General features: G+C 40.2%; 2 protein-coding genes across 4 annotated transcripts in view; one reads left to right on the top strand and one right to left on the bottom strand.

The window, feature by feature from the left end:
• The window catches only part of NUDCD1 (NudC domain containing 1), a 120243-nt gene extending 106094 nt beyond the window's left edge, over positions 1 to 14149 (bottom strand). Inside the window, exon 1 of one of the 2 annotated variants that reach the window (XM_061123596.1) lies at positions 13918 to 14149. In XM_061123596.1, the coding sequence (XP_060979579.1) occupies positions 13918 to 14035 (118 nt within the window). In that variant the 5' untranslated portion in view covers positions 14036 to 14149. The remainder of the gene's footprint in view (positions 1 to 13917) is intronic. The other variant, XM_061123597.1, reaches the window with a different exon arrangement.
• A 164-nt stretch (positions 14150 to 14313) lies between these two features.
• Positions 14314 to 24705, top strand: ENY2 (ENY2 transcription and export complex 2 subunit). 2 transcript variants are annotated; one of them, XM_061123599.1, is made up of 5 exons: positions 14314 to 14427; positions 15862 to 15938; positions 19713 to 19783; positions 20984 to 21058; positions 23564 to 24705. In XM_061123599.1, exons 2-5 carry the CDS (start codon positions 15871 to 15873, stop codon positions 23638 to 23640), a joined length of 291 nt encoding a protein of 96 aa, XP_060979582.1. In that variant the 5' UTR covers positions 14314 to 14427; positions 15862 to 15870; the 3' UTR covers positions 23641 to 24705. The 2 variants fall into 2 exon arrangements, with proteins under 2 accessions (XP_060979582.1, XP_060979581.1); XM_061123598.1 differs by having other exon boundaries at positions 14338 to 14499.
• The last annotated feature ends 3204 nt before the right edge of the window (positions 24706 to 27909 follow it).

The following is a 27909-nucleotide window of genomic DNA, read 5'->3' as shown; positions in this document are numbered from 1 at the left end:
ACATTAGGCAAATAATCAAATAAATACATTATATATATATGTAAGTGAAGTGAAGTGAAAGTTGATCAGTCATGTTTGACTCTTTGCGAGCCCATGGACTATACAGTCCATGGACTTCTCCAGGCCAGAATACTGAAGTGGGTAGCCTTTCCCTTCTCCAAGAGATCTTCCCAAACCAGGGATCGAACCCAGGTCTCCTGCTTTGCAGGTGGATTCTTTACCAGCTGAGCTACGAGGGAAGACCCATATAAATGTAAATATGTATATAATTAATCAAATAAATATATAATTAAACTGCAATAAATTTTACAGAGAAAAATTACTGGATGATCTACTTGGGAAGATTAATGAAGGCTTTCAAAAGTTTGAGCCAAAAGGACACGGGTTGGATCCCTGGGTCGAGAAGATCCCCTGGAGCAGGAAATGGCAACCGGATCCAATATTCTTGCCTGGGAAATCCCATGGATAGAGGAGCCTGACGGGCTACAGTCCATGGGGTTGCAAAGAGTCTGACTTGACTGAGCACGCATGTGCACACACACACAAAGGGTAAGGTAGAGTTAACTTAAATACGCCTACACACACACACACACACACACACACACACACACATCCCTACTTATCACTGGCTAGAGTTAACTTAAATATGCCTACACACACACACACACACACACACACACACACACACACACACCCCTACTTATCACTGGCTAAAGGACAGCAGACAAAAGTAGAAGGAAAAACTTGATTTCAAAAAAAAACAAGTCAGAGTCGGACTTGACTGAGTGCACACACACAAAGTACCCAACACACACCCACACGCAGGCAAAAGTAGAAAGAAGAACAATCCTAATCTCAAAAAAACAAGTCAGAGAGTCCAACTTGACTGAGCACGCACACACAAAGAACGCACACACAAAGAACACACGCGCGCGCACACACACACACACACACACACACACACACCCCACTTATCACAAGGAGAACTGCACAAGGAAAGGCTACAGATGCATGAAGCTAGAGAACTGGGCAGAAGGTGGATCCCAAAGGCCTTGTGATATTCATCTTTGCTGATAAACTCAATGTAATAATTCATGTATGAGCTTTTAAGTAGGAGAGTAAGGTCCAGATTCAAATTTACAAAAGGTTTACTTATAACTAAAGACAGAAAACAGAGCAGAGCAAAGGAAACCCAGGAAGAGCCACCAAGATGCTACTACAGTCATCCAGGTAAGACTGGCTGAGGTTTAGAGACCTACCAGAGGAAAAATCATTGTAACTTTATGATGGATTTGATAGGGGCTGAGGCAAATGTAACTCCAGGAAGTGTTTATTTTATATGGAAGCTAAAAATACATACACACTGATTAGAAACAATCATCAATTCCTGGTTTTCTAGCACCACTGTGTGGATTACACTTGATACTGCAGGAAGTGTACACGCTAACATAACGGCGCGAAGCAGTAACATGAGGCAAGGATACAACACATTTTCTTCATACTTGTGCCAGAGACCTGGGCAATCCTGAACAAGCCGGAGACTTAGCCCTTTGCCTTAGGACAAATGTGTACTCGACTGTGAATGTACAGATCTGGAAAACCGTGTTAGGAAACCATGAAATAGTCTCAGTCTTGCTGTATTCTGACAACATTAATTTGTGTAATCTATTAGGACACAAGAAAAGGGCACATTAAATACTTAAATTTACTGCATTTACATGTCGATCATCTCAAGCATAAAAAGGCAGGTAGAGGAAATGAAAGGAGAAAAGCAACATCCAGAATGTGACAGAGCTTAACCACCGGCAGGGCTCTCCTACGGGGCCTACAGGAGGAGAGGACGGCTAGGAGTCTCCAAGCTAGCTTGGCTCTGTGAGTTGACCGAAGATGAGCGACCTCTTTAACAAAGAGCTAAGAAGTCAGTGTAGTAAACTATTTTATTATTGGAAATATACTACAAGAGCCCTGCTGGAAAGGCCTTTTTTTAAATTCTTTTAAAAAGCACTTGGAGCCTAACAAGAGGGGAGTCTCCCTTAATCTTTACCTTTCTTATTTAGCATGCATGGGACCTCAAAAATCTATAGATTTTCATTCACAAATTCATTTACTGAATGTCTCTCATGTGCCAGACATGGTGTTTGGCATTGAGCAAATACTGGTAAATAAAACAGATATGATCCCTGTCCAAAGGATGCTAAGGATGGCCACAATTACAGCTTCTTATCCTCTTAGAATTTACTTTACAAAGGTCACTTCTTAGACCATTTATCTTCTTTTCACCTAGCTGCCGAGTTTGCTCTTTTCATATAAAGATGTAAGGAAGCAAGAGTACAAGTTTGTATAGCTAGTTCTGAAGCAAATGTATAGAACAAGGCAAGGCTAGATTTAGCAGTACTGCTCCCGCTAAACTTTTATATAATGCTTCTGTACCATCATACTTAGATCTGCTTTTCCCCAAATTTTCCTCCAGAAGAGTAGGCATGAATTTTATAGTAAACTTACACAAAACAACGGTTACATGGCTTTTCTCTCCCTTTATTTTAATTATTGTCTAAAATTTTTTTAGCCAGCTTTTATTCTCCTTGCCTTGAAGAAACAGCCCAGGGACCAAGAAGAGTATGTGCTTTTGGGTCAGGTTAGCCTCTGATGAGCAGCTTAAGGGTATGTTAACTAATTGTCTACTCTGATTTCTCACCTGTCATAGAAGTGAACAATACTTATCCTATAAGTTATTGACAGGTTTATATTAAAAACATGTGAAGCATTTGCTATATGATGCCTAAGAAGAGTGTTAATTTTTAATTTCCCTGTTCCTCTTCTCCCTTCCAAGGCTAATTCTCACATAGCTGTTGATGATTTCCTTCTCTTCTGCCTCTTCTGGGCCCTTCCTCAGGTTATCTCCTTTTCACTGGCCCCTTTAGTTTGGTTCAGTTCAGTCGCTCAGTCGTATCCGACTCTTTGAGACCCCATGAACCGCAACATGCCAGGCCTCCCTGTCCATCATCAACTCCCGGAGTCCATCCAAACCCATCTCCATTGAGTCGGTGATGCCATTCAACCATCTCATCCTCTGTCGTCCCCTTCTCCTCCTGCCCTCAATCTTTCCCAGCATCAGGGTCTTTTCAAATGAGTCAGCTCTTCGCATGAGGTGGCCAAACTATTGGAGCTTCAGCTTCAAAATCAGTCCTACTAATGAACACCCAGGACTGATCTCCTTTAGGATGGACTGGTTGGATCTCCTTGCAGTCCAAGGGATCCTCTCAAGAGTCTTCTCCAACACCACAGTTCAAAAGCATCAATTCTTCAGGGCTCAGTTTTCCTCATAGTCCAACTCTCACATCCACACATGACCACTGGAAAAACCATAGCCTTGACCACACAGACCTTTGTAAAAAGTAATGTCTCTGCTTCTTAATATTCTGTCTAGGTTGGTCATACCTTTCCTTCCAAGGAGTAAACATCTTTTAATTTCATGGCTGCAATCACCATCTGCAGTGATGTTGGAGCCCAGAAAAATAAAGTCAGCCACTGTTTCCACTGTTTCCCCATCTATTTGCCAAGATGGTTATCTCCTTTTCACTGGCCCCTTCTCCTTCACCTAAATATGTCAAAAACTCCGCACTCACAAAACACATGAGAATGGTTTCCTCTGCTCTGCACTCAAAGCAGAACTCTCTTCCGCCCTGTATTTCTCAAACTTCTCTAAAAAAACAGTCTACACTCCCATTTTCTCATTATGCTCATGAATCCATTTCAATTTTATTTCCAGCTCTAATATTCTACAGAAATTACTCTCTCACTTAAAAACATGTATTGAGCAGCCAAAATGGAATAGTAGTGACCAGATTTATCCTTCCCTCAGAAACAACCAGTAAGACAAAATAAATCAGACAAAATTATATAAAACAGTAATTTTCAAGGCATGAGACTACAGGCAACAAAGGACAGTGGTCCTTAAGAGATGAGAAACAAATGAGGTCAGCCCTACTATGCCCCAGCTTAGTGCCCTGACTGCGTGTCCAGCCCATAGCACAAAGAGGGGCGAGTGAAGGAGAACCCACTGCCTGGGTCAAGGAACCTGAACTGAGAGTCTGGGAGACCAAGGCAGCTACAGTTCATCAGGCAGAGTACCAGAGAAGAGAGCTGCAGAAAGGGGACTCCGGAGATCTGCAGAGGGCCTCTCTCTATTCAGCAGACGACTAACGGCACATGTCTGAGGAAACCACTCAGGCCAGGGAAAGGACCAACTGAAGGGACTAGAGGGAGTAGCGATGGGAACTCACACAAGGCTGGGAGCGGTGACCGTTCCCATTAGGTAGAGCAGAGCGAACTCCTAACTCATAGGCTGGGTACTCAGAACAGTCCTGTCTCAGCCACAGACTCAGCACTGCTCCAGACCTGGCTAAACAAAATAAAAAAAACAAGACCCAGGGAAGTTAATGTAATTAATCCAAGTAACTCAAATGCATCACAGAACAAAGTTCAAGATGATTTATAAGGATACAAAAGTGTCTTACACCTGATAGGGTAGAATTCACAACTTTTTGCATCCAAAGATTACCAGGTTTACAAAGAGGAAAGAAAACAAAACCCACAATGAAGAGAATAATCAATCAACAGATGCCAACAGATAACGGTCACAGAAGTTATAATTAGCAGGATAAAACATTAAAGTACATTCCAAATGTCCATAATGACAACTAGAGACATGAAGGATATTAAAATCATTTAAATCAAACTTTGAGAGATGAAAACTAAGATGAAAAATACACTGGATGAAATTAATGACAGAATAGACATTGGAAAAGAAGAGTGAAATTAAAGGCACGAAAATAGAAACTATCCAAAATGAAACAGACTTAATAGACTTCTCTGACAGTCCAGTGTTTAAGCCTCTGCTTCTGCTTTAGAGGGCACAGGCTGCCTGGTTGGAAAACGAAGATCCTGCATGCCACACAGCATGGCCGAAAATAAACAAAAACAAAAAACAAAACAACAGAAACAGAAAAAATAAACACAGCATTGACGAGCTGGGGTTTAACTTCTCATAATCTAAAAATGGGTAACGAGGACTTCCCTGCAGGTCCAGTGGTTAAGAATCCACCTGCCAATGCAGGGGACAGTGGTTTAATCCCTTATTCGGGAGGATCCCACGTGCCGCAAGGCTGCTAAGCCCGTGTCCACAACTGCTGAGCCTGAACTCTAGAGCTGTGAGCCGCAACTCCTGAGCCCACGGGCTGCAACCACTGAAGCCCACGTACCTACAGCCTGTGCTCCGCGACTAGAGAAGGACTGCAGGCAACAACGGAGAGCCAACACGGCCGAAAACGAATAAATCAATAAATAATGGGTAGCTAGACTCCTTAAAGGAGAAAACAGAGAAGGGGAAAAAAAAAAAGAGTAGAAGAAATAATGGCTGAAAACTTGCCAAAACTGATGAAAACTATAAATTCACGGATCTAGGAAGTTCAGCAAACCCCAAGCACAAGAATCATGAGGAAAACCATATCAACACACAATACAATCAAACCACTCTAAATCAGTATGAAAGAGAAAAATCCTAAAAACAGCCAGAGGAAAAAGAGATATCATGCATAAAAGAACAAAGGATAACATGTGATTTCTCATGAGAAACAATAAAAGTAATAACACAGAGGGGTAAAATCTATAAAGTACTGAAGAAGAAAAAAAAACCCGTCATCCTAGAATTCTGTACATAGCAAGAAATATCTTTTGAAAACCAAGGCAAAATGTTTTTAGATACACAAAAGCTGAAATATTTCATTACCAGAAGACTCACACTATAAGAAATATTAAAAGTCCTTTAGGCAGAGGAAAATTATACAGATAACACTATGGATCGACATAAAGGAATGAAGGGCACCAAAAATGGCAACCATAGGAGTAAATATGTTAAGATTTTTCCCCCTACTTTTACATCTTTTTTTTTTTTTCCATTTATTTTTATTAGTTGGAGGCTAATTACTTCACAACATTGCAGTGGGTTTTGTCATACATTGACCTGAATCAGCCATGGAGTTACATGTGAGATAATTAACTATTTAAACAAAATGTTGAGTGCCTAAGATTTGATCCTTTCAAATTGTGGTGCTAGAGAAGACTTGAGAGTCCCTTGGACAGCAAGGAGATCAAAACAGTCAATCCTCAAGGATATCAACCCTGCATACTTACTGGAAGGACTGATGTTGAAGCTCCAATCCTTTGGCCACCTGATGTGAAGAGCCAACTCAGGGGAAAAGACTCTGATGCTGGCAAAGATTGAGAGCAGGAAGAGAAGGGGGCGACAGAGGCTAAGATGGTTGGATGGCATCAACAACTCAATGGACGTGAGTTTGAGCAAACTCCAGGAGATAGCGAAGGACAGGGAAGCCTGGCGTCCATGAGGTCCCAAAGAGTTGGACACAAAAGAGACTGAACAACAACGTAAGTCGATAGTAATATGTAAAAGTAAAACGCATGACAAAGCATAAAGGAGAGAAATGGAAGTATACTTTTGTAAGGTTCTTAAACTATACATGAAATAATAAAATATCATTTGAATGCACCATGTAATAATTTAAAGATGTACATTATAAACCTTAGGGGCATCCCCGGTAGCTCAGTGGTTTAAAAAAAAAATAAAATCTGCCTGCCAGTGCAGAAGAGCTGGGTTGATCCCTGGGTTGGAAAGTTCCCTGGAGAAGGAAATGGCAACCCACTCCAGTACTCTTGCCTGGGAAATCATGTGGACAGAGGAGCCTGGTGGGCTACAAGGGGAGCCTTTTTCTTCCTCCCTGTTCCCTCCTGAAGCTAGTGGATGTGATGGAATTCCAGTTGAGCTATTTCAAACCCTGAAAGATGATGCTGTGAAAGTGCTGCACTCAATATGTCAGCAAATTTGGAAAACTCAGCAGTGGCCACAGGACTGGAAAAGGTCCATTTTCATTCCAATCCCTAAGAAAGGTAATGCCAGAGAATGCTCAAACTACTGCACAATTGCACTCATCTCACACGCTAGTAAAGTAGTGCTCAAAATTCTCCAGGCCAGGCTTCAGCAATACGTGAACCGAGAACTTCCAGATGTTCAAGCTGGTTTTAGAAAAGGCAGAGGAACCAGAGATCAAATTGCCAACATCCACTGGATCACTGAAAAAGCAAGAGAGTTCCAGAAAAACATCTACTTCTGCTTTGTTGTCTACGCCAAAGCCTTCAACTGTGTGGATCACAATAAACTGTGGAAAATTCTGAAAGAGATGGGAATACCAGACCACCTGACCTGCCTCTTGAGAAATCTGTATGCAGGTCAGGAAGCAACAGTTAGAATTGGACATGGAAAAACAGACTGGTTCCAAATAGGAAAAGGAGTACGTCAAGGCTGTATATTGTCACCCTGCTTTTTTAACTTATATGCAGAGTACATCATGAGAAACGCTGGGCTGGAAGACGCACAGCTGGAATTAAGATTGCAAGGAGAAATATCAATAACCTCAGATATGCAGATGACACCACCCTTATAGCAGAAAGTGAAGAGGAACTGAAAAGCCTCTTGATGAAAGTGAAAGAGGAGAGTGAAAAAGTTGACTTAAAGCTTAACATTCAGAAAACTAAGATCATGGCATCTGGTCCCATCACCTCATGGGAAATAGATGGGGAGACAGTGGAAACAGTGTCAGACTTTATTTTTTTGAGCTCCAAAATCACTGCAGATGGTGACTGCAGCCATGAAATTAAAAGATGCTTACTGCTTGAAAGTAAAGTTATGACCAACCTAGATAGCATATTAAAAAGCAGAGACATTACTTTGCCAACAAAGGTCCGTCTGGTCAAGGCTATGGTTTTTCCAGTGGTCATGTATGGATGTGAGAGTTGGACTGTGAAGAAAGCTGAGCGCTGAAAAATTGATGCTTTTGAACTGTGGTATTGGAGAAGACTCTTGAGAGTCCCTTGGACTGCAAGGAGATCCAACCAGTCCATCCTAAAGGAGATCAGTCCTGGGTGTTCATTGGAAGGACTGATGCTGAAGCTGAAACTCCAGTACTTTGGCCACCTCATGCGAAGAGTTGACTCACTGGAAAAGACCCTGATGCTGGGAGGGATTGGGGCAGGAGGAGAAGGGGACGACAGAGGATGAGATGGCTGGATGGCATCACCGACTCGATGGGCATCAGTCTGAGTCAACTCCGGGAGTTGGTGATGGACAGGGAGGCCTGGCGTGCTGCGATTCATGGGGTTGCAAAGAGTCGGACACGACTGAGCGACTGAACTGAACTGAACTGTTTCCTCCTGAGTAACTCTGGGCCAGATACAAAAAGGAACAAGGGAAATTCTGGGGATGATGGCTAAGTTTAATTTCTTGATTGTGGTAATGACTTCCTAAGTGTATAGGGACACATGTCTAAACTAACTATACACTTAAATATCTGTAGATTATTGTCATTTATATCTCAGTAAAGCTGTTAAAGTGCTGCAATTAATATGCCAGCAAATTTGGAAAACTCAGTAGTGGCCACAGGACTGGCCACATTCCAATCCCAAAGAAAGGCAATGTCAAAGAATGTTCAAACTACCACACAATGGCACTCATTTCACATGTAGCAAGCGAAAGTGAAAGTTGCTTAGTCGTGTCCAACTCTCTGTGATCCCATGGACTACACAGTCCATGGAATTCTCCAGGCCAGAATACTGGAGTGGATACCCTTTCCCTTCTCCAGGGGATCTTCCCAACCCAGGGATCAAACCCAAGTCTCCCACACTGCAGGTGGATTCTTAGTCACAAGGGAAGCCCCACATGTAGCAAGGTAATGTTCAAAATCCTTCAAGTTAGGCTTCAACAGTACATGTACCAAGAACTTCCACATGTACAAGCTGGATTCAGAAACTCGATCCAGAGATCAAATTGCCAACATCCGATGGAGCACATAAAAAAGCAAGAGAATTCCAGAAGAACATCTACTTTTGCTTCATTGACTACAATAAAGCCTCTGACTATGTGGATCACTACAAACTGTGGAAAATTCTTAAAGAGATAGGAATACCAGAGCACCTTACCCACCTCCTGAGAAACCTGTATGCACATCAAGAAGCAACAGTTAGAACCAGACATGGAACAACAGACTGGTTTAGAATTGGGAAAGGAGTACGTCAAGGTGGTGAACTGTGACCCTGCTTATTTAACTTATATGCAGAGTACATCATGCGAAATGCCAGGCTGGATGAAGTACAAACTGGAATCAAGACTGCTGGGAGAAATACCAATAACCTCACATATGCAGTTGATACCACCCTCATGGAAGAAAATGAAGAGGATCTAAAGAGCCTCTTGATGAAGGTGAATGAGCAGTGTGAAAAAGCTGGCTTAAAACTCAACATTCAAAACTAAGATTATGGCATCTGGTCCCATCATTTCATGGCAAATAGATGGAGAAACAATGGAAACAGTGACAGGCTATATTTTCTTGGGCTCCAAAATCACTGCGGATGGTTACTGCAGTCATGAAATTAAAAGACGCTTGCTCGTTGGAAGAAAAGCTATGACAAACCTAGACAGCATATTTAAAACACAAAGGCATCACTTTGCCAACATAGGTTCATCTAATCAAAGCTATGGTTTTTCTAGCAGTCATGTACCAAAGTGAGAGTTGGACCTTAAAGAAGGCTGAGTGCCAAAGAACTAATGCTTTCAAATTATGGTGCTGGAGAAGAATCTTATGAGTCCCGTGGACAGCAAGGAGATCAAAGCAGTCAATCCTAAAGGAAATTAACCCTGAATATTCACTGGAAGGACTGATGCTGAAACTCCCAATACTTTGGCCACCAGATGTGAAGAGCCAACTCACTGGAATAGTTCCTGATGCTGGGAAAGACTGAGGACAGGAGGACAAGAGGGCGACAGAGGATGAGATGGTTAGATAATATCATGGACTCAACGGACATGAATTAGAGAAAACTCTGGGAGATAACGAAAGACAGGGAAGCCTGGCGTGTTGGAGTCCATGCGGTCCCAAAGAGTCAGACACAACGGAGTGAATGAACAACAACAAAAGCTGTTTAATGTTGTGTGTGATATAAAATCATCTGCTACTAATCAATCATGCTTCAGACCCAGAGATGAAACACTGAAAAAGATGGATACAGGACTCTCAACAGAGAATAGTCTTAGTAGAGAAAACAGATACCAAATGCTGAGAAATTTGATAAAGTCTATGAAGAATCGGTCTATGGAAAAGTACATATTCTAATTTGTACAGATTTTATAGTATAGGTTCTAATAGTCACGAAAGGAATCTGACTTTCTTGTAAACCAAGATGAAAGGATGGAGTATGAGTTAGCTAAGTGAAAATATATACAGTTACTAAGTGGAGAGTCTAGGGGGAAAAAAAAAAATGTAAGAGAAATGCTCAGAAATGGAAGTGCTGGATCAAAGGGTAGTTACATTTTATACAAAAGATTTTTATTGCTTAGTCCTTTGGGATAGAAAAAGACAGAGTTACATTTACTATTTATGCAATGTCACAGGGGGTAGCATAGCGGGTTTTAGAGCAATTTAACAACACATAAGACAAGAGAATAAAACTCAGTGCTCTGAGCTCTTTGAGTCCAGACACCCCACCTTCATTCTCACATCTCAAATGCAGAGCGTCACACACCAGAGGAGCCTGCCAACAGTTTGTTGAATTCATTTGAAACCCCCTGGGCTGGTTATAAAAGAAATCAAACCATCAGGAGGAGCAGCTCAATCATCTCACAATCTCTCTAGAAATGGCAGTTTTTAAAAGAATTAACCTTTTCTTCATCATCCTCAAGTAATTCTTAATGAAAGCTGCTCATGTGAACTACCACAAAGCCTCCAAACTGGTATCCCTGTCTCCACTCCCCTCATCCTCCAAACTCAATCTCCCAGAGCCTAGGAGTGAACTCCTGGTTTAGTTGCTAAGATGTGTCCAATTCTTTTGCAACCCCATAGACTGTAGCCTGCCAGGTGTCTCTGTCCATGTGATTTCCCAGGCAAGAATACTAGAGTCGGTTATCATTTCCTCCTTCAGGGGATCTTCCCGACACAGGGATTGAACCCATGTCTCCTGCACTGGCAGGCAGATTCTTTGCCTCTGAGCCACAGGGAAAGACCCAAAGACTGAACTATTCAATCCCCAATTTAGCGATTTCCCTTCTCTACTTAAGACCTTAAGGTAAATAACACCTCATCACCTCCACCTGTGCATCCCAAACAATAATCTAAGACCAATACTGGTGAAATGAGGGAGAAAAAGAATATCTTAGTTTTTCACAAAGTCAATGTACTCAATTAAGAGGAATATTTATTGTGATATTTTGCTTCCTGCTTTCTTGGTGTCAAAATATCCTTTTGATTATGAAAAGGTGGATGAGGACATGATAGTTTTTAAGAAACAGCTCCACGAAGGAAATTAAAAAGCTGGTAAATCTATGACAGCTGAGCTTTACTTGGTAATTGCCCATGGAAAAGTCTGGGAAACACTGACTCACAGGATAAAAAAAAAAGCCAAAGATAAAAAGTGCCTTCACCCACCTAAATCTTCTCACTCTCCCAGTATATTTTTTTTGCTCCTGCAAAACAGCACTGCAGTAGTGCCCTGCACAAAGTCTAATTGTTTCCCCTTTGCTCATGCTTTCCCAGGAATGGAATGACCTCAACAACTTCTCTTCTTCACTCAGCTAATGTACTGAGTATCCACTATGCCAACCACTGTCTCTACAGAGGGAGCACTGAGCAAAAGAGAAACACCACTGTATCCACGGAGCTCAGTCTAGTGGAGGAAACAAATATTAAATAAAGAAAGAATGAAAAACTATCACAAGTGCTACCTTAAAGAGAGTAGAATGAAGGTGCCCAAAATCGAAAGTAGGAAGACTCGTCAGGAAGGTACTATCGTTCAGGTGAGAGATATCAATGATTTGGACCAGGGTAGAGGCATGGAGAAGACAAGATTTTGAGTTGACAGGCCTTGCTGAGAAACTGAATAGGTGACTGTCTCGCTGTTCCTCACTGCGCACTGTTGAATCCATGGTAGGCAAGGCATGAGCAGGGATGATAGAAGAAAACTCAAGGACCTGTAGGAATGGCAGACACGTTTATTGTCTCCTGACTGGCACGGCAGCCGTAGAAACAGACGCACTGTATCCTCTCCTCTCACGGCTGACCTAGCGGACACAGCTGTAACGCCGCCGAGGGCTTTTCAGGTGCTGCTCATATGGGGCACTGCACCGGCACAGTGCAGGAAATGATCTCAGCTGTTACACAACCACGTATTTACAAAACATGGGGCAAGAGCGAGGCCGTGGGGCGAGAGCCTGACCACTACTAATTTGCTGATCTTGGCTAATTTGCTCTTTCCCTACAGAGATTAAAAAAAAAAAAAGAAATACATCAAAGATGACTAAAGCATAAATGACTATGACGACCTGCATTAGAAGTCTTCCCATACATACCCGTTCTGCGCTTGATTATACTACTTGCTTTGGCCAGGGGAACAACAACAAACTTACTGCGAGCAGAGCCTGAAAAAACTCTTGTGCACTGCTTGTCTCTTGGAATAAGCCTGTGGCAGCCTGCTGGATGAGAGACCACATGGAGGCAAACCAAGAGGAGACCATCTGAAATCATCTTACAGCAGCCTATAAGCCAGAGAACCCCAAATGCATGAGAAAGCCAAGTCATGACTAGAACCACCTAGCTAACCTAGAGACTTACAAGCACTAATAACTGCTTACTGTTCTGAGCCACTGAGTTTTGAGGTGGTTTTTTAATGCAAGGCTAATTAACATGGAGTTATCATTTATTTATGTAAGGTGGGAGAAGGAATGAAAAGAAACAGCAAGCTCATTGTCTCTTACCCTGATCAACTCCTACCTATTGTTTAAAGCCCAACTGAGATATCAACTCCCTCAGGAAGCTTTCCTAGATGTCTCTGGCTAGTTTGACAAACATGGAAACACCATCACTATGTTTTGTACATATCCCAATCACTGCCTTACCACATCCTCTTGTAATTACAGGCTTACACTTTTCTTCCTAGCTAGACAATAGCAACTTTACATTACTGTATCATATTCATCTTGATTGTATCAGCATGTAACATAAAACAGGCTCTCAAGAGAGGTTGCTGAGTTTGTATAATTTATCCATTAAACGAATAAACCCTTGCTTGATACTATAAAACCTATTAACTCTAGATTATCGCTCAAAGTGTGATCCACTGACTACATGAATCAGAATCAGCAGGGCTGCGTATTAAAAATGCAATCTCTGGGCTCTTTATCGTCAACAAAAATGCCACTCCTTACATTGTAAAAACGGGGACGATTATTCCCGCCACCGACAGATAAACAAAATAAGTAGTAGAAGTGTGGGTACTAAACCAACTCGTCTCCATTTTTTTCTCGAGATGAAATCTACGACACAGTCCTCAATCTGACAGAGCCTATAACTGCAATGGAGTTTCTCTTCTAAGAATTGGGTTTCAGCCAGAGGACAGGAGCAGGTCCTCCAAAGAGATGTGGCTTCTCAACGTACACAGAGGATGCTCCAAAAGCAAAGCCTGTCCTGAGCACTCTCTGCAGCAGGGATGAGACCAAGACCGACAGGCGGGCGGGGCCTAGGCAGTACCCCGGGCAGGCTCTCGGAGCCCGGGTAGCAGAGCCCACGGAACCCACGGTCCTGCTACGCCAGAGCTACTCGAAGGCGACTCCCTTGGGGGTCGGGGATGGGCGTCATTCTCCAAAGAAAGCCATGGTCAACCCCAGCTCGGATTGACCGTGAGAAAAGCCACAGACGCCTGGCTAGCCGAAGTCAGCAAAGAAGAAAATGCACGACGGGTCGCGCCGAAGGAAACAAGAAAGGGGAACGGAACAGAGTGCGAGAGGGTGCCGCCGCTTCCCACCTGCGTCAAGTTCCAGCTGGTAAGAGGGCAGCGGCTCGAGGGAGAGCTTGTAACCCTCGAAGCGGGGATCCAGCAGAGGTCTCTTCACCCGCAGGGAGCAATTAGCGGCTACCTCCATTGCCTTCCAGGGGCCCAGCGTGAGAATTAGTAAAGCTCTCGTTGAAAGGTCCGCGCTTCCCTGGTAGCACCGTGGCTTGGAGGCGGCGTGGTTCTCATCCCAGAAAACACTGCGGCGTAGCGTGCCTTCTGGGAAATGTAGTGTCCGCGAGAAAGTTGTTTCTGTTGCATGCTGGGATATGTAGTCTTTCGGGAACTCAGTGGCCGTGCGACAGCAGGATCTGGACTCTCTTACCCAGAAGGCTGAGCGACCAGGAGGCGGCCCGCGCTAGTTAAATTCTCACTTTATAGGCAGGGTGGCGAGACCCCGCCCCGGAAATGCGTGTGCTAGCTTTCTGTGTGCTTAGGTGCCCGAGCTACTGAGGGTCTAGGTCCGGGCAGCCGAAGAGTGTGGTAGGTAACGGTCGTCAGCGCAAGGGTCATTTCGTCGCTGGGAAGGGACGGCCCTCGCCCGCGGTGATGGTGGTGAGCTATGCCCGTGGTCCTCAGGGCCGGGACCCGGGCCCAGCCCAGGCTCCTTTCGATGTGCTGTCTTTCGTTAGCTTCCCCGACCCGCGCTCGCGGGCCTTGTAGGGCTCTCCGACAGGGCGTGCTACCGGAGTTGGCCTGAAGCCAGTTCTCGCTTTGTTTTCTGGCTCCTCCCCTCCCGCCTCTCCCGCTGTCTCCGCCCTATTCTATTTTCCCAAAGAATGTCTGAACTGGGAGGGATCCCCTAGCGCCCTTGTTTTACCAGTGAGAAAACTGAGGCCTTTAAGAACTGACTTGCCCAAGGTCACTATCCGTAGTGTCGGGGCGAAGGCAAGATCAAATTCAGTATTCTAGGGAAGGTACTGACTGTAGACCTTAGTGTTATTTTGAAAATGTTAGCCTCCAACTGCAAAAGCAAACATATCCTAGTTCTTTCTCAACCTCTACTTTTCCTGTTGCATTAAAAAAAAAAAAAAAACACAACTCTGAAAACTCACCGCCAGTCTCAGGTTTCTTATAGGCGGCGAGTTGGGAGACGACAAAAGTTCTCAAGTTAATGACAGATAAGTAGGGTAACGTTAGCTTATTCCAAGTTTTACAACTTAACCTTCCTCCTATTTCTACATCGTTTTGGTTGTCTGTTTTTACTGAAAATTGAGAATTTTCTAAGTTAGAAATTTATTTGAGATTTCTTTTTTCTTTATCCCAACCTGCAAGTTTTGATAAAGAACATACACACCCTGTTTGGCGGTTGTAATTCTGTACATCCTAGTGAAGAGTAAAGCGATTAAGAGCCTTACCTGGAAATTTTGTCACCAACTGTACTTAATCTTTTATTGATATTCAGGTTATATAACTTCCCCCAAATTTTGAATGCATTTAATTAAGAGGCAGAAATGATTAACAGTCAGTTATTATGTGCTGTTAGAGTATTTGGGGGCTTCTGGGGTCACAGTATCTGAGTTCACTTTTCTATCTTGGCTCCTCAGTTTCCTCACCTGTAAAATATAAACTGTGTTAATACTACTTACATAAAAGAATAAGATCTGGGAATTAAATGAGATAAAAACACATTAGCTCAGTGCCAGGCACATATGCATTTAATAAATGTACAGTAATTGTTATTATCCAAAGACTTATTAATGAAGGGTATATGGGGGGGGAATTGTAAAGTTCATCATTATGACTTCTTGGGAAACAGTAAATAATATTGAGAGTAACGACATTGTCAACACATTGCTGAAATTTATCACCCCTTCAGTTGATAGACTGTAACATGTGTTGAGGTGCTAGCCTAGAGGATTTAGAAGACAGTGCTTCGTAAGTGTTCTATATCTGAAAATACATGTTGATGTTCAGGTTAGCAAGATGAACAAAGATGCGCAGATGAGAGCAGCGATTAACCAAAAGTTGATAGAAACTGGAGAAAGAGAACGGTAAGTAATAGATTGTGTTAATAAATTACATTTAACATCTTTAAACTATAATTTTGTTATATTACAAGAATCTAGTTATCAAGTAACAATACTGATGTTAGTAGAAATAATTACAGAAAATTGAGATTATCCAAAACTTCAATTCCTAACATCAATTAAAAAAAAAATGGTTAGGTCTGTTCAATATGGCAAGACTTGGATGGAAGTGAATCATGTACAAAGATGAACAGGAAGTGACTCTCTCCCAAAAAATGTGTAGTCTAAAGGAGAAGAAAAATACATACCCAAGTAACTGCCATTGGAGATAAAATGTTGCCCAGTTTTTAACAGATAGTCAACATAATGGAACCAGTTTCAGTTACCAAGCTCTCATATCCTGAGTGCATTTGCTGTTCTTACTCTCTGAAATATTATTCTTTCCCCCCATCTTTAACTGATTTGAGCTCATTATCAGGTTTTCATTTAAATATCATCTCTTCCAGGAATCTGTTAATTCCCAAATACCTTGTTCTGTCATAGCATTTAATTACTTTGTATTATAGTGGCCTACTTTGCTAGTTTGTATAAGTAGGATCTGAGTTCCTCCACAGCAGAGACTGTATACCCAGCATCATCACCTAGCACATAATTTGCCAAGTAAACATCTGAAGAATGAACAGGTTTGCAAGTGCAGAGGAGAGGCTAAAGAATCAAAAAAGGCTTCCAGGAGCAGGGTGATAAATTGTATGAGAGAAATCCTCATAAGTTCCCTAAGAGGGAACTTTCAGCTTCTACCTGGAGTTTAAGATGATCAGTGAAGCCTCCCAGAATGGTGGAAGTATTACTTCGTCTGGCAGAGAAGAATTAGTTGTTCCCCAGCACAGTAAAAGAGAAAGGACAGTCTGGGCAGATGGAAACAAATATGCAAAGTCAAAGAAATTTGTTCTAATATGATAATATTCTGGGGGAACTGTGCAATTAAAATGTGAAAGACAGTGGACAGGAGAAATGTGGTTTTTGTATAATCAGAAATCTTTCCATTAAAAAGGATAAGAAACTAGCTCAACTAATGGAAATGTATAGTATCGTGTAACTGAAAGTCTAGGGTTTGAAGGTGCTTCAGGCACCACTGGGTCCAGTCTCTCAAAAATTGTCACCAAGAATATGTCTTTATTTTCCTCTCTCATGTCTGCTTTCCTCTGTTGGCTTTATTTTCCAGAAGGCACTACACACAAGGTTGCAGGAATTAGGAGCTCAAAATGTACATCTCCAGCTAAGACTGCCTTTCTCCTAGTAGTTTCAGCAATGGACTTAACTTGGTTACATCCTTGTTCAGTAACAGGCCATTCATGATCCACCTTGCCTAGCTCACATTTCCATTGCTAGAGCCCTTACCCAGATTTCTTACACCGGAGTTGTAGAGTGTTTTTACCGTCAAAAAAATGGCAGAAAAATAGGTGGTAGGTTTGCAAAAACATTTGTTGACTTATCCTTAGGTGGTGGGAGGCACTAAAAAATTTTAAGAGACTGACTAGATCATGTTGCACTTTAGGAATGTTATTTTGGCAGTGTGAAGGAGATTTGAAGGACTAAAGATAGATTGCAGAGATAATATCAGGCTAAAAGTAAAATAGCAAAAAAGGAAAGAACTTAAGTTTTTTTTTTTTAAGTAAAATCAACAACCCTTGATAATGAGGAATGAGGAAGAAGAAAGCCTCTTAAGCAGTGCCTTGGGAAACCAAGAGGATAGTATTGCCAGGAATAGCTGTAGGGGATTATGTATTATTTTTCATTTGTCTTCATTCACGTAGCTTTAAGTTACTGAGTTTCTACCATTTGCCATGTCCTGTTAAGGTCTGAAGATAGAATAGTGAACAAAATGAAGTCTGTTCTTTATACTGCTTACATTTTAATGGAAGGAGACAGAAAATACATGTGCAATGTGTCAGATGGTGAGGAGTTCTAGAGGAAAAGTAAAGCAGAGAATAATCAGGTGTGTTATAGAAAGGAAAAAATGTAGACCTCACTGATAAAGAGATCAGAAAGATTTGAGGGAGTGGGGAGACTCAAGAGCCATGGTCCGGAGACAGCTTGCCTGGCTTTTTTCTTTTTCTTTGGCGGCATTTCACACACCTTGTGGGACCTCAGTCCCTTGTCAGGGATGGAAGCCAGGGCCCTGCAGTGAAAGCACCGAGTCCTAACCACTGCACTGCCAGGACATCCCCTTGCCTGGCCTTTTGAGGAACCCGTGGAAGCCACTGAGGCCGAGTCCGTTGGGTAAGGGAGAGAAACAGTAAAGTCAGAGACATCACTGGGGAGAGGGCACACCATGCAGGGTCACTTAGGCTATAGTAAAGACCTGAAATTGCATTCTGAGTAAACTGGGAGACCCTTGGAGGGTTTTGAGCTGGGAGAGGAGAAGGAAGTGTACAGGGGAAGTCTCAGGGGAACAAGTCAGCCGGCTTTGGCAGCAGTCCAGTCAAGAGAAGATGGTGGCTTGAACTATCTAGTAATGGCAGAGGTGGTGAAAAGCATTTGAATTTCAGGTATATGTTTAAAAACTGGAACCAATAGGATGTGCTTATAGATTGGATATTAGTGTTATCAAAATTACTGAGTGAAGGAGGCTGCCAAGGTTTCTAGCCTGAGCACCAAGACGAATGGAGTTGCCTTTCTGGTAAGAACAGCTTGAGGTGGAAGAGAAGCAAGAGTTGGGTTTTGGTCCTGTTAAGATTAAATTACTTAATTAAACATCAAGATGGAAATGCCACATAGTGGATGTTAGGAATATTGAAAAAGAAGCAGTTTGGCTTGGGACTCGACATGGTTAAGCTTAGAAATGAGATGATTTAGGTTGAAGATTGAGGCTTTATAACAGTAGGTTTTGCAGAAGATAAATTTTTTTTTGTACCCATGATGTCATTAGTTGTAATACATACAATTATTTTTTTAACCATTAAGAAAGGAAAATACTGCCAATTAAATTATGATAGGCAGGCCAATGACTGGATTGTTAAAATGTGGGAAAGTACAGTCTTAGAATTAATGAAATACCATAGTTAATGTAGTAACTAAAATTCTTCCTTGGTGATTCAGACGGTAAAGAATCTGCCTGCAATGCAGAAGACGTGGGTTCGATCCCTGGGTCGGGAAGATCCGCTGGAGAAAGGAATGGCTATCCACTCCAATATTCTTGCCTGGAGAACTCCATGGACAGAGGAGCCTGGCAGGCTACAGTCCATGGGGTCACAGAGAGTCAGACATGACTGAGCTACCAACACATAACATAGCTAGTGTATAATTTAGAAGGGTAATGAGAAAAAGGGAGGGGGAAGTCTATAAGATTGAGGGATAATGGGGCAGTAAGATAGTTAACGGTTAAGAATTTGTAGTTAAAAGAATGGATTCTGGGATTTGAAGCTTTCAAAAGTACAGCTGCTTCAAACTCAACTAATATCCTTTTGAAGTTGTACAAAACCCACAATATTCCTGTTGGTGGAGGGAAGTAGAAAGTGTTTAAGAAGACTCAAGTAGGGTTTCTTACGAAGTATTGTGTCCCATCCACTTGACTGAATTTTATTGATGATGAAAATGAGGCTCAGCATTTAAAAGACTCACATAAGATCAAAGAACTTTTTAGTGATAGAACCAAGATTAGATCATGGTTAAATTAAAAGTTTTGTAACCAGAAGGCAGGGGATATTTCATTGAACAGTGAAGCTTTGCTTCAAACATTCCTATCTAAGATACTGTACGCTGCTGTAGTTTAATTTGGAAACACTTCTTTTTCAACAGCCTCAAAGAGTTGCTGAGAGCTAAATTAATTGAATGTGGCTGGAAGGATCAGTTGAAGGCACACTGTAAAGGTAATCAGTTTCATTTAGAAGATAAGCTAATTCCATTGCTCTCAACTGTGGGTCTGAAATTCACTAGAAAAAATTATGATCAGTATTTTAAGATATATTGAGTGTTCAAGCATAGTTTTACACAAATAGAAAATTGAATCATGTGGTATAGACTACTTGCACTGAGTGATCATATGTAGACCTGTTCCTTAAATTTTAGAAATGTTTCTTTGTGTTTCTCTTAAAACAATTGAGGCAAGATTTCCTCTGGCATGAAATATCCCACCTTTCTCAGTGTGCCTACTGGAAGTGAAACATTAGTGATTCCTAGTCAGTTTTTCTTAGTAACATATTGAGCATGCTTTGGCTGGCAGACTTATAGAAATTTTATCTCCTGTCTTTACTAGTATTATTTTTGAAAAAAATCATCTATAAAAGCTCTTAGAAAATTACTTATATTTTTTAAATTATAAAATGGAAGCTTGTGAAATTACTGGGTATTGATGATGATGCCATTAGCTAGATTCGACAAGTCACTAAGATGAGCCTCCTTCCTTTCTGGCTCAGCTTTTGGCATGATGGAATTCTGGATATTTATAATGAATTCTCATTGTAATGGTTTCTACAAATGGTAATGATAATAGAGACTTGATATCGTTAATCCAAAGAGGGCAGTGTGCCAAATTAACAAAAGCATAGAGTTTAAGGTCATATAGACCTTCGGTGTAAGACTGGAGCTGGATTTCAAGTCGTGTTTGAATGAGTTACTTAATTTTTAAGCATCACTTGCCCCACTTTCAAAGTGGGAAAAATGCGCAGGCCATTAGATAATCATGAATATTAAATACTGCAAAGCACCCAGCACATAATAAGGGTCCAGTAAGTGCTAACTCCTTTCCTCCTCCTCCTCTTGGTCCAGCATAGAGAAGAGAAAGGAGCAAAGGAGTTGTTCCATATTTTAATTTTGGGCAATTTGAATTTACAGTTCAAATTCATTCTACTTGTTACAACTGTTTGTCTTATGTTTTGGACCTGGTGAATACATGCTGTGTTTAAGATTGAACTAAGTCTTCATTAGAAAGAAAAAAAGAAGTGTCCTCTTTTTTTTTTTTAAAGACCAGTCTGGACTCTAAAAACATGATCTTAACCCTTCCTCTATGAAAATCTTTCTTACAGATAATGATTTTAAATGATATGATTTGTTTTTTGCTTTTGCATAAGAGGTAATTAAAGAAAAGGGACTAGAACACGTTACTGTTGATGACTTGGTGGCTGAAATCACACCAAAAGGCAGAGGTAAGGAATACAAATCGTGTGAAAGGAAATGTGGGCTAAGACATGATTTGTTTTCTGTTTTGCTGGTTCAGGTTTTCTTTTTTTTTTTTAACAAGGAAAAGCACTCTTTCTAAAATTATGTGGGTATACTTGCATCTTCTCTTTGGGAAGAGTTATAGTTGCCTCGCCAACTTTCTTGCACAGTTTTGAGTAACAAACAAGGTGTAAAATGTTTTGTACTCTTAAAACAATATACCCCTGTAAGTTGATATGGTTGTTAAAACAGATAATTTCTAAAATTTGGGATTTTTTTATAGAGGCAAATATTACCGGAAGCTAGGATTTGTAAAGTTCAGCCTGATGTTTAATAATTTAGTGTTTTACACCAACCCATGAGTCATTGCTCGCTTTCCTTATTAAAAATAAACAAAATTGTCTTCTTGTATGTCTAATTAAGAATCTGGTAGCTCCATAACTTCACGATTGGGTAATTCATGTTTAAGACTCACACTTCAGCTGCTTTCTTAATTTCTCCCTTTAATACCTTGTTAAGAGAAACCAAAAGAAACAGGAAATAATGTTAAGTCTATATGTAATAATTAGGTGTAACTAGATTATTTTCATTTATTTTGAGGAAGGCGGTAGGGGGTGGTTGTAGTTATAAGTGGAAGCAGGTAAATTAGATAACCCATTAGTTGTTTCTTCACACAGAAAAAGTAAAAAGAATTGAAGTGTGAAAAGTAAATCACTTTGAAATTATTACTGGGGAATACTAGGCCCCTGAATTGCTGCCACCTGGAAAGAGCTACAGCATCCCATGGTCCTTTCCAGCCATCTTTTAAAACATAACTTTGTCAGTCAATCATATTTCAGGGCGGGGGCAGTACTTATTGCCCTCCCCATGGATTTATATTTTTAAATGAATTTCTATATTTTGTTTCTACTTTTCTTCTGTAATTTATGCTTAATCTGTTAACATTTAAGAAGTAAATCTGTTAACAGGGTAGAAATTATCTCTGTATTTCCTTCAGTGCTTGTGTGTTGGATATTTCAATCCCTTATAGCTCCCCTGCTAGAGAATTAGCAAAAAAGAAAAGTAAAAATAAATATTTTCTTTTTATTGTTAAGAAAGTATTTTTTTAAATTAACATATGGTAAAATTGACCCTTTTTAGTGTCAGTTCTATGAACTTTATACCATGTATAGATTCATTCTAAAAGACTCCCTCAAGCTATTCCTTTATAGTCACACCTCATCCGTAACCCCAAGGCAGCTGATCTGTTCTCAGTCATCATAATTTTGAGTAAAAGTATATTTAATATACATGCTGATCACATTTCCAGTGGACTTAATTATGTAGTCCTTATTTGGCAGGTTTATACTAAATTTATAAAAAGAAGTATCTGTCTTATTTCTGTCATTTGTGGAATTTTTTGTAGAAATATTGAATTATATCTGAATATTTCATTTCCTCTGGATTCAAGTAAATAACTTTAGAGGTTAAAGTTAATTCCTTCTTGTCCTTATTTATTAGTAGCCAGAAAGGGGGGAAATAGTGTAGATTTAATAACTGACATTTAATATTAAGTTTCAAGGATCAGGGCTCCCCCCCCCCCCTTTTTTTTTTGGCTGTGCCTTGCACCTTCTGGGATCTCAGTTCCCCATCAAGGGAATGAACCTGGGCCACATGGCAGTGAAGCCTGCAATCCTAACCATTAGGCCACCAGGGAACTCCTATTTCCCCATTTTTGGTTTAATATTCAGAGTAGGTAATAGAGTCAGTCACATGATTCAAGATTTGAAATATGAACATATGACAGAAACAACTATTGTTGAAGCTTTTGCATCTTTGTTGATTTAAGAGAATATATGCATTTATTTCAATACAGTATCACCAAATTATCTCCCCAAATATGCTGTATCAATTTATTCTCCCACCAGCTAATGTAACAGGGCCAATTTTCCCTAAGTCTTGCCAATACATATATTAGTGACCTTTGGATTTGAGCCAGTCTGATTGGTAAAACATGCTATCTGAATGGTAGTTTTAATTTTCATTTCTGTTGTGAGATTAAATTCTTTTGACATTCAAGAACTGTGTGCTTCTCCTTTCATCATTTTTCTGTAAGCCTGCTGATCTTTTTCATATCAAGTTGAAGAAATTGTAGAGTAGAGAGTTTACCCTGTTTTTGTAAGAGTGCTTTCTCTGTTTTTCTGTTTGATTTTAACCAGGCTTATGAAGTTCCATTTGAATCAGATTTAGCAATCTTTTATAGCCTCTCTTTCAGAAAGGCTTTTTCTATTCCTAAAGAATTTTCACATGTGCAGTATATGTTTAGATATTGGATAGTTCTTTCAAACAATAAATTTCAAATATACTTTATTTTCTCAGATGTCTTATTTTTTTGAAGCATGAGGGTTACTTATGAAATTTCACTTGGTAATCCTGAATAAAGTACCAGATCTCAAATTGATAAATATTAATTGGAACCGTCTTACTCTTATGTTTTTATTTTTATATTTCAGCCCTGGTACCTGACAGTGTAAAGAAGGAACTCCTACAAAGAATAAGAACATTCCTTGCTCAGCATGCCAGCCTTTAAGATTGAATTAGATTGTGTTGTTTTGTGGTTTTATTTCTAAAGTAAAACTTGCCATAAATTAGGAATCGGCTTCCCAAAATAAAATCCTTTTTTGTATGATGGTATACAGTTTTCAGTAATGATGTATACATTGTATTGATTTTTTTCCCTAAATGTGTTATTTTAATAAATATCTCATGAATGAGTTTGAAGTTTCCTTGGATTTTGGAATAAGTGGGACTTTATTAATAATTCATCAGATTTGTTGAGAGAAAAGTCAGCAATTAAAATAGTTTAAGTGTTAAGTATGTAAATGTTAAGTAAGCACATTTCTGTACTAACAATTTAGGGGAAGTAAGCAGCCTCTTCTGATTGTTTGGATGTAGTATATGCCTCTTTTGAATCCCTATATTTTATAATATATGTCCCATCTTGTATTATGGATACCTTATTTCTTATTTATTATAAACGCTGAGGGTTAGGACTGGGTCTTACTCATCTTTATGTGCCTTCCTTATTCCTCAAAGAATTTACCATCTTACTGGAAGAGAGAACATTTGCAAAGTGGCTCCATACCAAGCTCCTCTCGCATACTCTACTCATCTGAACTTTGAAAGCAGAAACTAAATTGCATCCCCACATACTAAGGTCAAGAACGAACTAATGGGAAATAATCTCCACCCATAGCTTTACTTTGACATCAAGATTGCCAAATGCATGGACTTTTGTCTGTTCTTATGTGAGCTCTGCTGGAAAATGAGAATGTTGACCATCCTGCCACTTGGAACTCTTCCCACTTCTCACGTTGTTTAGACCTCCCACTGGAACCTCCTTCTGTTTCTTGTGGATACCTTTCGCTATATGGAACTTTAAATAATGATGTTTCTTAGTGCTCCCTCTGGGCCCTCTGCCTAATGATATGATTTCCTGGGCAGATTCCAGGAAACTTGGGTCGGACCATGGCTTCAAATACTAACAGATTGATAAATGGTAAACTGCATCTCAAGCCCAGCCTCAGGATCCACATACTCAACTGCTATGGAGCAGCTTCCTTGAATGTTCCATAAACACCTCAAACTGACCACACCTAAGAGTGATTTTTCTTTTTGTCTGCAGTAACTGCCCATACTGTGTTTCTATTCTGTCTGAATGATTCTCCCTCCCAGACATATAGATTACCTGAAAGTGTTAGTTGCTCAGTCGGTGTCCGACTCTTTGCAACCTCATGGATTGCAGCCCACCAGCCTCCTCTGGGATTCTCCAGGCAAGAATACTGGAGTGGGTAGCCACTCCCTTCTCCAGGGGATCTTCCCGACCCAGGGATTGAACCCAGGTGTCCTGCATTGCAGACAGATTCTTTACCATTTGAGCCACCAGAGTACTTGTTAAAACACTGATTCTAAAGGTAAGGAATGTGGCACAAGATTGTGTATTTCAGACAGGCTTCTCAAATGTGCTCATGCTGCTAATCAAGACCATTTTGAGTGTCACAAGATTGTAAATTGTCAACTACCTGCCCTCTTAGGCCCTCTTAAGTTCAAACCCAGATTACTGCAGTAGGCTCTTAATATTTCCTCGCTTCAGTTGCTCCATGCCTCCTCCAATATATCTTCCACATTACTGCCTAAGTGACCTTACTAAAATTCAAGTCTGGTCATTTTTATTCCCCTACCTGTAATTTCTCAATAGGTAAAGTTCAAGCTCAGCCATATCACCTAGGCTCCTCTTGAACTGCCATTTACTTATTTCTCTGGTTAAGAATCCCCAAAAGGGTCAAGTTGCTATATCTCTAATATGGTAGAAAATGCACCAAACTGGGTAGCCTTCTTAACTCATTCCTACTTGCCTTTCAGAATTCAGCTTGTTGCCAGAATAGTCTGACGTTTCTTGCTCTGTGCTGATTCCCGACCACTTTTTCTATGAGAAGCATCTGTTCCTGATTTCAGCACAGTGGTTTTCCCACTTGAGGAACTCCTGGAGGGGAGAAAACATGACTATTTTGTATGATACTTACTTGTGGGTGAATGGACAAAGCAGTTAACACATGAATGAGCTAGTGAACAAACATGGGAGCAAAAAAGGAAGGTAACAGTACAGTGCAGTTGAGGAATGCATTCATGTTAATTTTTGGATCATGCTCTAGAGATACAAATTTCTGATGAATTTATGTTTTAAGTGTAGTCATTGAACGAACTGGACTTAATTATGAAAATTTGAGTCCAAGACACACAAAATTATAAAACTGCCCCAAAAGATTTTGTTTCACTTCATTTCTTATAAAGCAATGATCCAAAGTAATAATAGTTATATTCACCATTATGCTACCAGTTATTCAAAAATGAAACAATCTTAAGTGGTACCTAAATGTTGAACAATTAGTTTTTATTTCATAGTACTGTATATGAAAGCCAATTGCTCATAAAGATACTAGTTTAATAGCTCAAAAGAAAATATGAGAAAAATGGAAAATATTTTGAAATGGAACAAAAATAGCTGAACTGAAAATAATAACAATTCAAAATACTAAAGAGCCTAGCTTTAAAATGATAATACCGAAAAATTCCCCACTATCTCTAGGTTTTTTTATTTTTATTTTTGACCTCTTAGAAATTATCCTGTAGTTTTCATCTAGAACCATTGATATCTTTCAAATAAACCAACTTTGTATATATCTTGACTCACATCATTGATTTATGTTAAATTAGGAATACATCTTTTAAAAGTTTTGCACCCTTTCATGCTCAGTGTTGAAAATTCATTAGGAGATAACTGTTACATGACTGCGTGAGTAAAATACTAATGAGGATTACCGTAAGCTTCTCCTGTATAGGATTAAAGAAGACCAAGTAAATTATTTATGTAATCGCTTTGCTCTGGCACCACAACGTATCATTTGGTTGAGCAGTGCCAAGCCTGGGCCTGGGTGATGTTGGGGATTGGTAATTGGATATGGGACTTACATAACCTGAAAAAAGACTCCATCTAACTCAAGAGAATTGTGACAGCTGCTCAGTAGCTGATGTTGGAAACGGTCCAACATGTGGTTTAACCCTTCTTGTAAATGGCTATCTCATGTTACTCAGTGGCTTCATAAGACCCCTCGTATTTATCCTCAGAAACCACACGAAAGTCATTGGATGAATCTGCCAAGAAAACTTAACAGGTGCAATTAGACAATTCGAGTTGTGATCTCATCTATTACACTGAATTATCAGGTAAGGCTGACTTCTGCCTCAGTTTCTTCATCTGCTTAATAGATCTGATAATGCTGACCTGGAGAGAATGAAAATAATTTTTAAAACTGTAAACATTATTAGTAGGATAATTATAAAAAGCAATATGGGTAAATCAGAAAAAAAATTACAGATTCATGTTATTCCTAGGAAAAACTGTTGTTCAGTTGCTCAGTCCAACTCTTGTACAACCCCATAGACTGTAGCCTGCTGGGCTCTTCTGTCCATGAGATTTTCCATGCAAGAACACTGGAGTAGGTTATCCTTTACTCCTCCGGGGGGTCATCTTGACCTAGGGATTGAACTCGCATCTCCGCCTCTCCTGCACTGCAGGCGTATTCTTCACGCTGAGCCACCTGGAAAGCCCTAGGAAAAACTAGAAATATGTAATTATTTACTATGTGTCTTCTAGATTTGTTTGATACAAGGATTACACTTGTGTAGAAAGATGCTTTTTTCAGGAATTTCCAAGTAATATTAATTGCCATAAGAATGCCTACAAATATAAAGGCCTACATAATAACTTGATCAGAATAGAAAAAAATCACTATAATGGCACTTAGCAGGGAGAGCTGAAATTATCTTTTCACCCTGATTTTACTATGACACAAATCTATCCCACTTATCTTTTGATCTTCAATGCATAACAGTGCGTAATAGAATTCCTAATATGTTCTTTTAAATGAATAGATAAATGGCAAAGGAGAAAACCTGTTTATTCCAGATTTTGAATTATATTTGGTTATTCTGCTGATCAGTCACCAGGGGGCAGTTGAAGCCTATACTTTGATCCTCTCTGGGGCTCACTGAAATATGTTCTCGTGTCAACAGGCCCAAATCCAGGCCAGTCAGCTTTTTCAAGATGATAATGCAATTGAATTAAAACCTAATATAAAGACCTCAGAATGTGCTTCTGGTATATATTAAGATGAAGCTACACTGAGATGCTATTTTAGTGGGATAATAATAATGTAGATATTATTTTACTGGGATCATTTTCTGAAGCCAATTTAGTAATTCAGACAGCAAATTGATTTAAATAGCACAACTGAAATAA

The sequence above is a fragment of the Dama dama genome, chromosome 21, assembly GCF_033118175.1.
Source record: "Dama dama isolate Ldn47 chromosome 21, ASM3311817v1, whole genome shotgun sequence".
NCBI lineage: Eukaryota > Metazoa > Chordata > Mammalia > Artiodactyla > Cervidae > Dama > Dama dama.
Note: the sequence above shows the minus strand (reverse complement) of the source record. Positions and strands in the feature narration are given on the sequence as shown.

Coding starts and splice junctions, on each gene's coding strand:
- ENY2 (XM_061123598.1), top strand. Junction 19,784..20,983: donor GTTGAAGGCACACTGTAAAG/GTAATCAGTTTC, acceptor CTTTTGCATAAG/AGGTAATTAAAGAAAAGGGA. Junction 21,059..23,563: donor AATCACACCAAAAGGCAGAG/GTAAGGAATACA, acceptor TTTATATTTCAG/CCCTGGTACCTGACAGTGTA.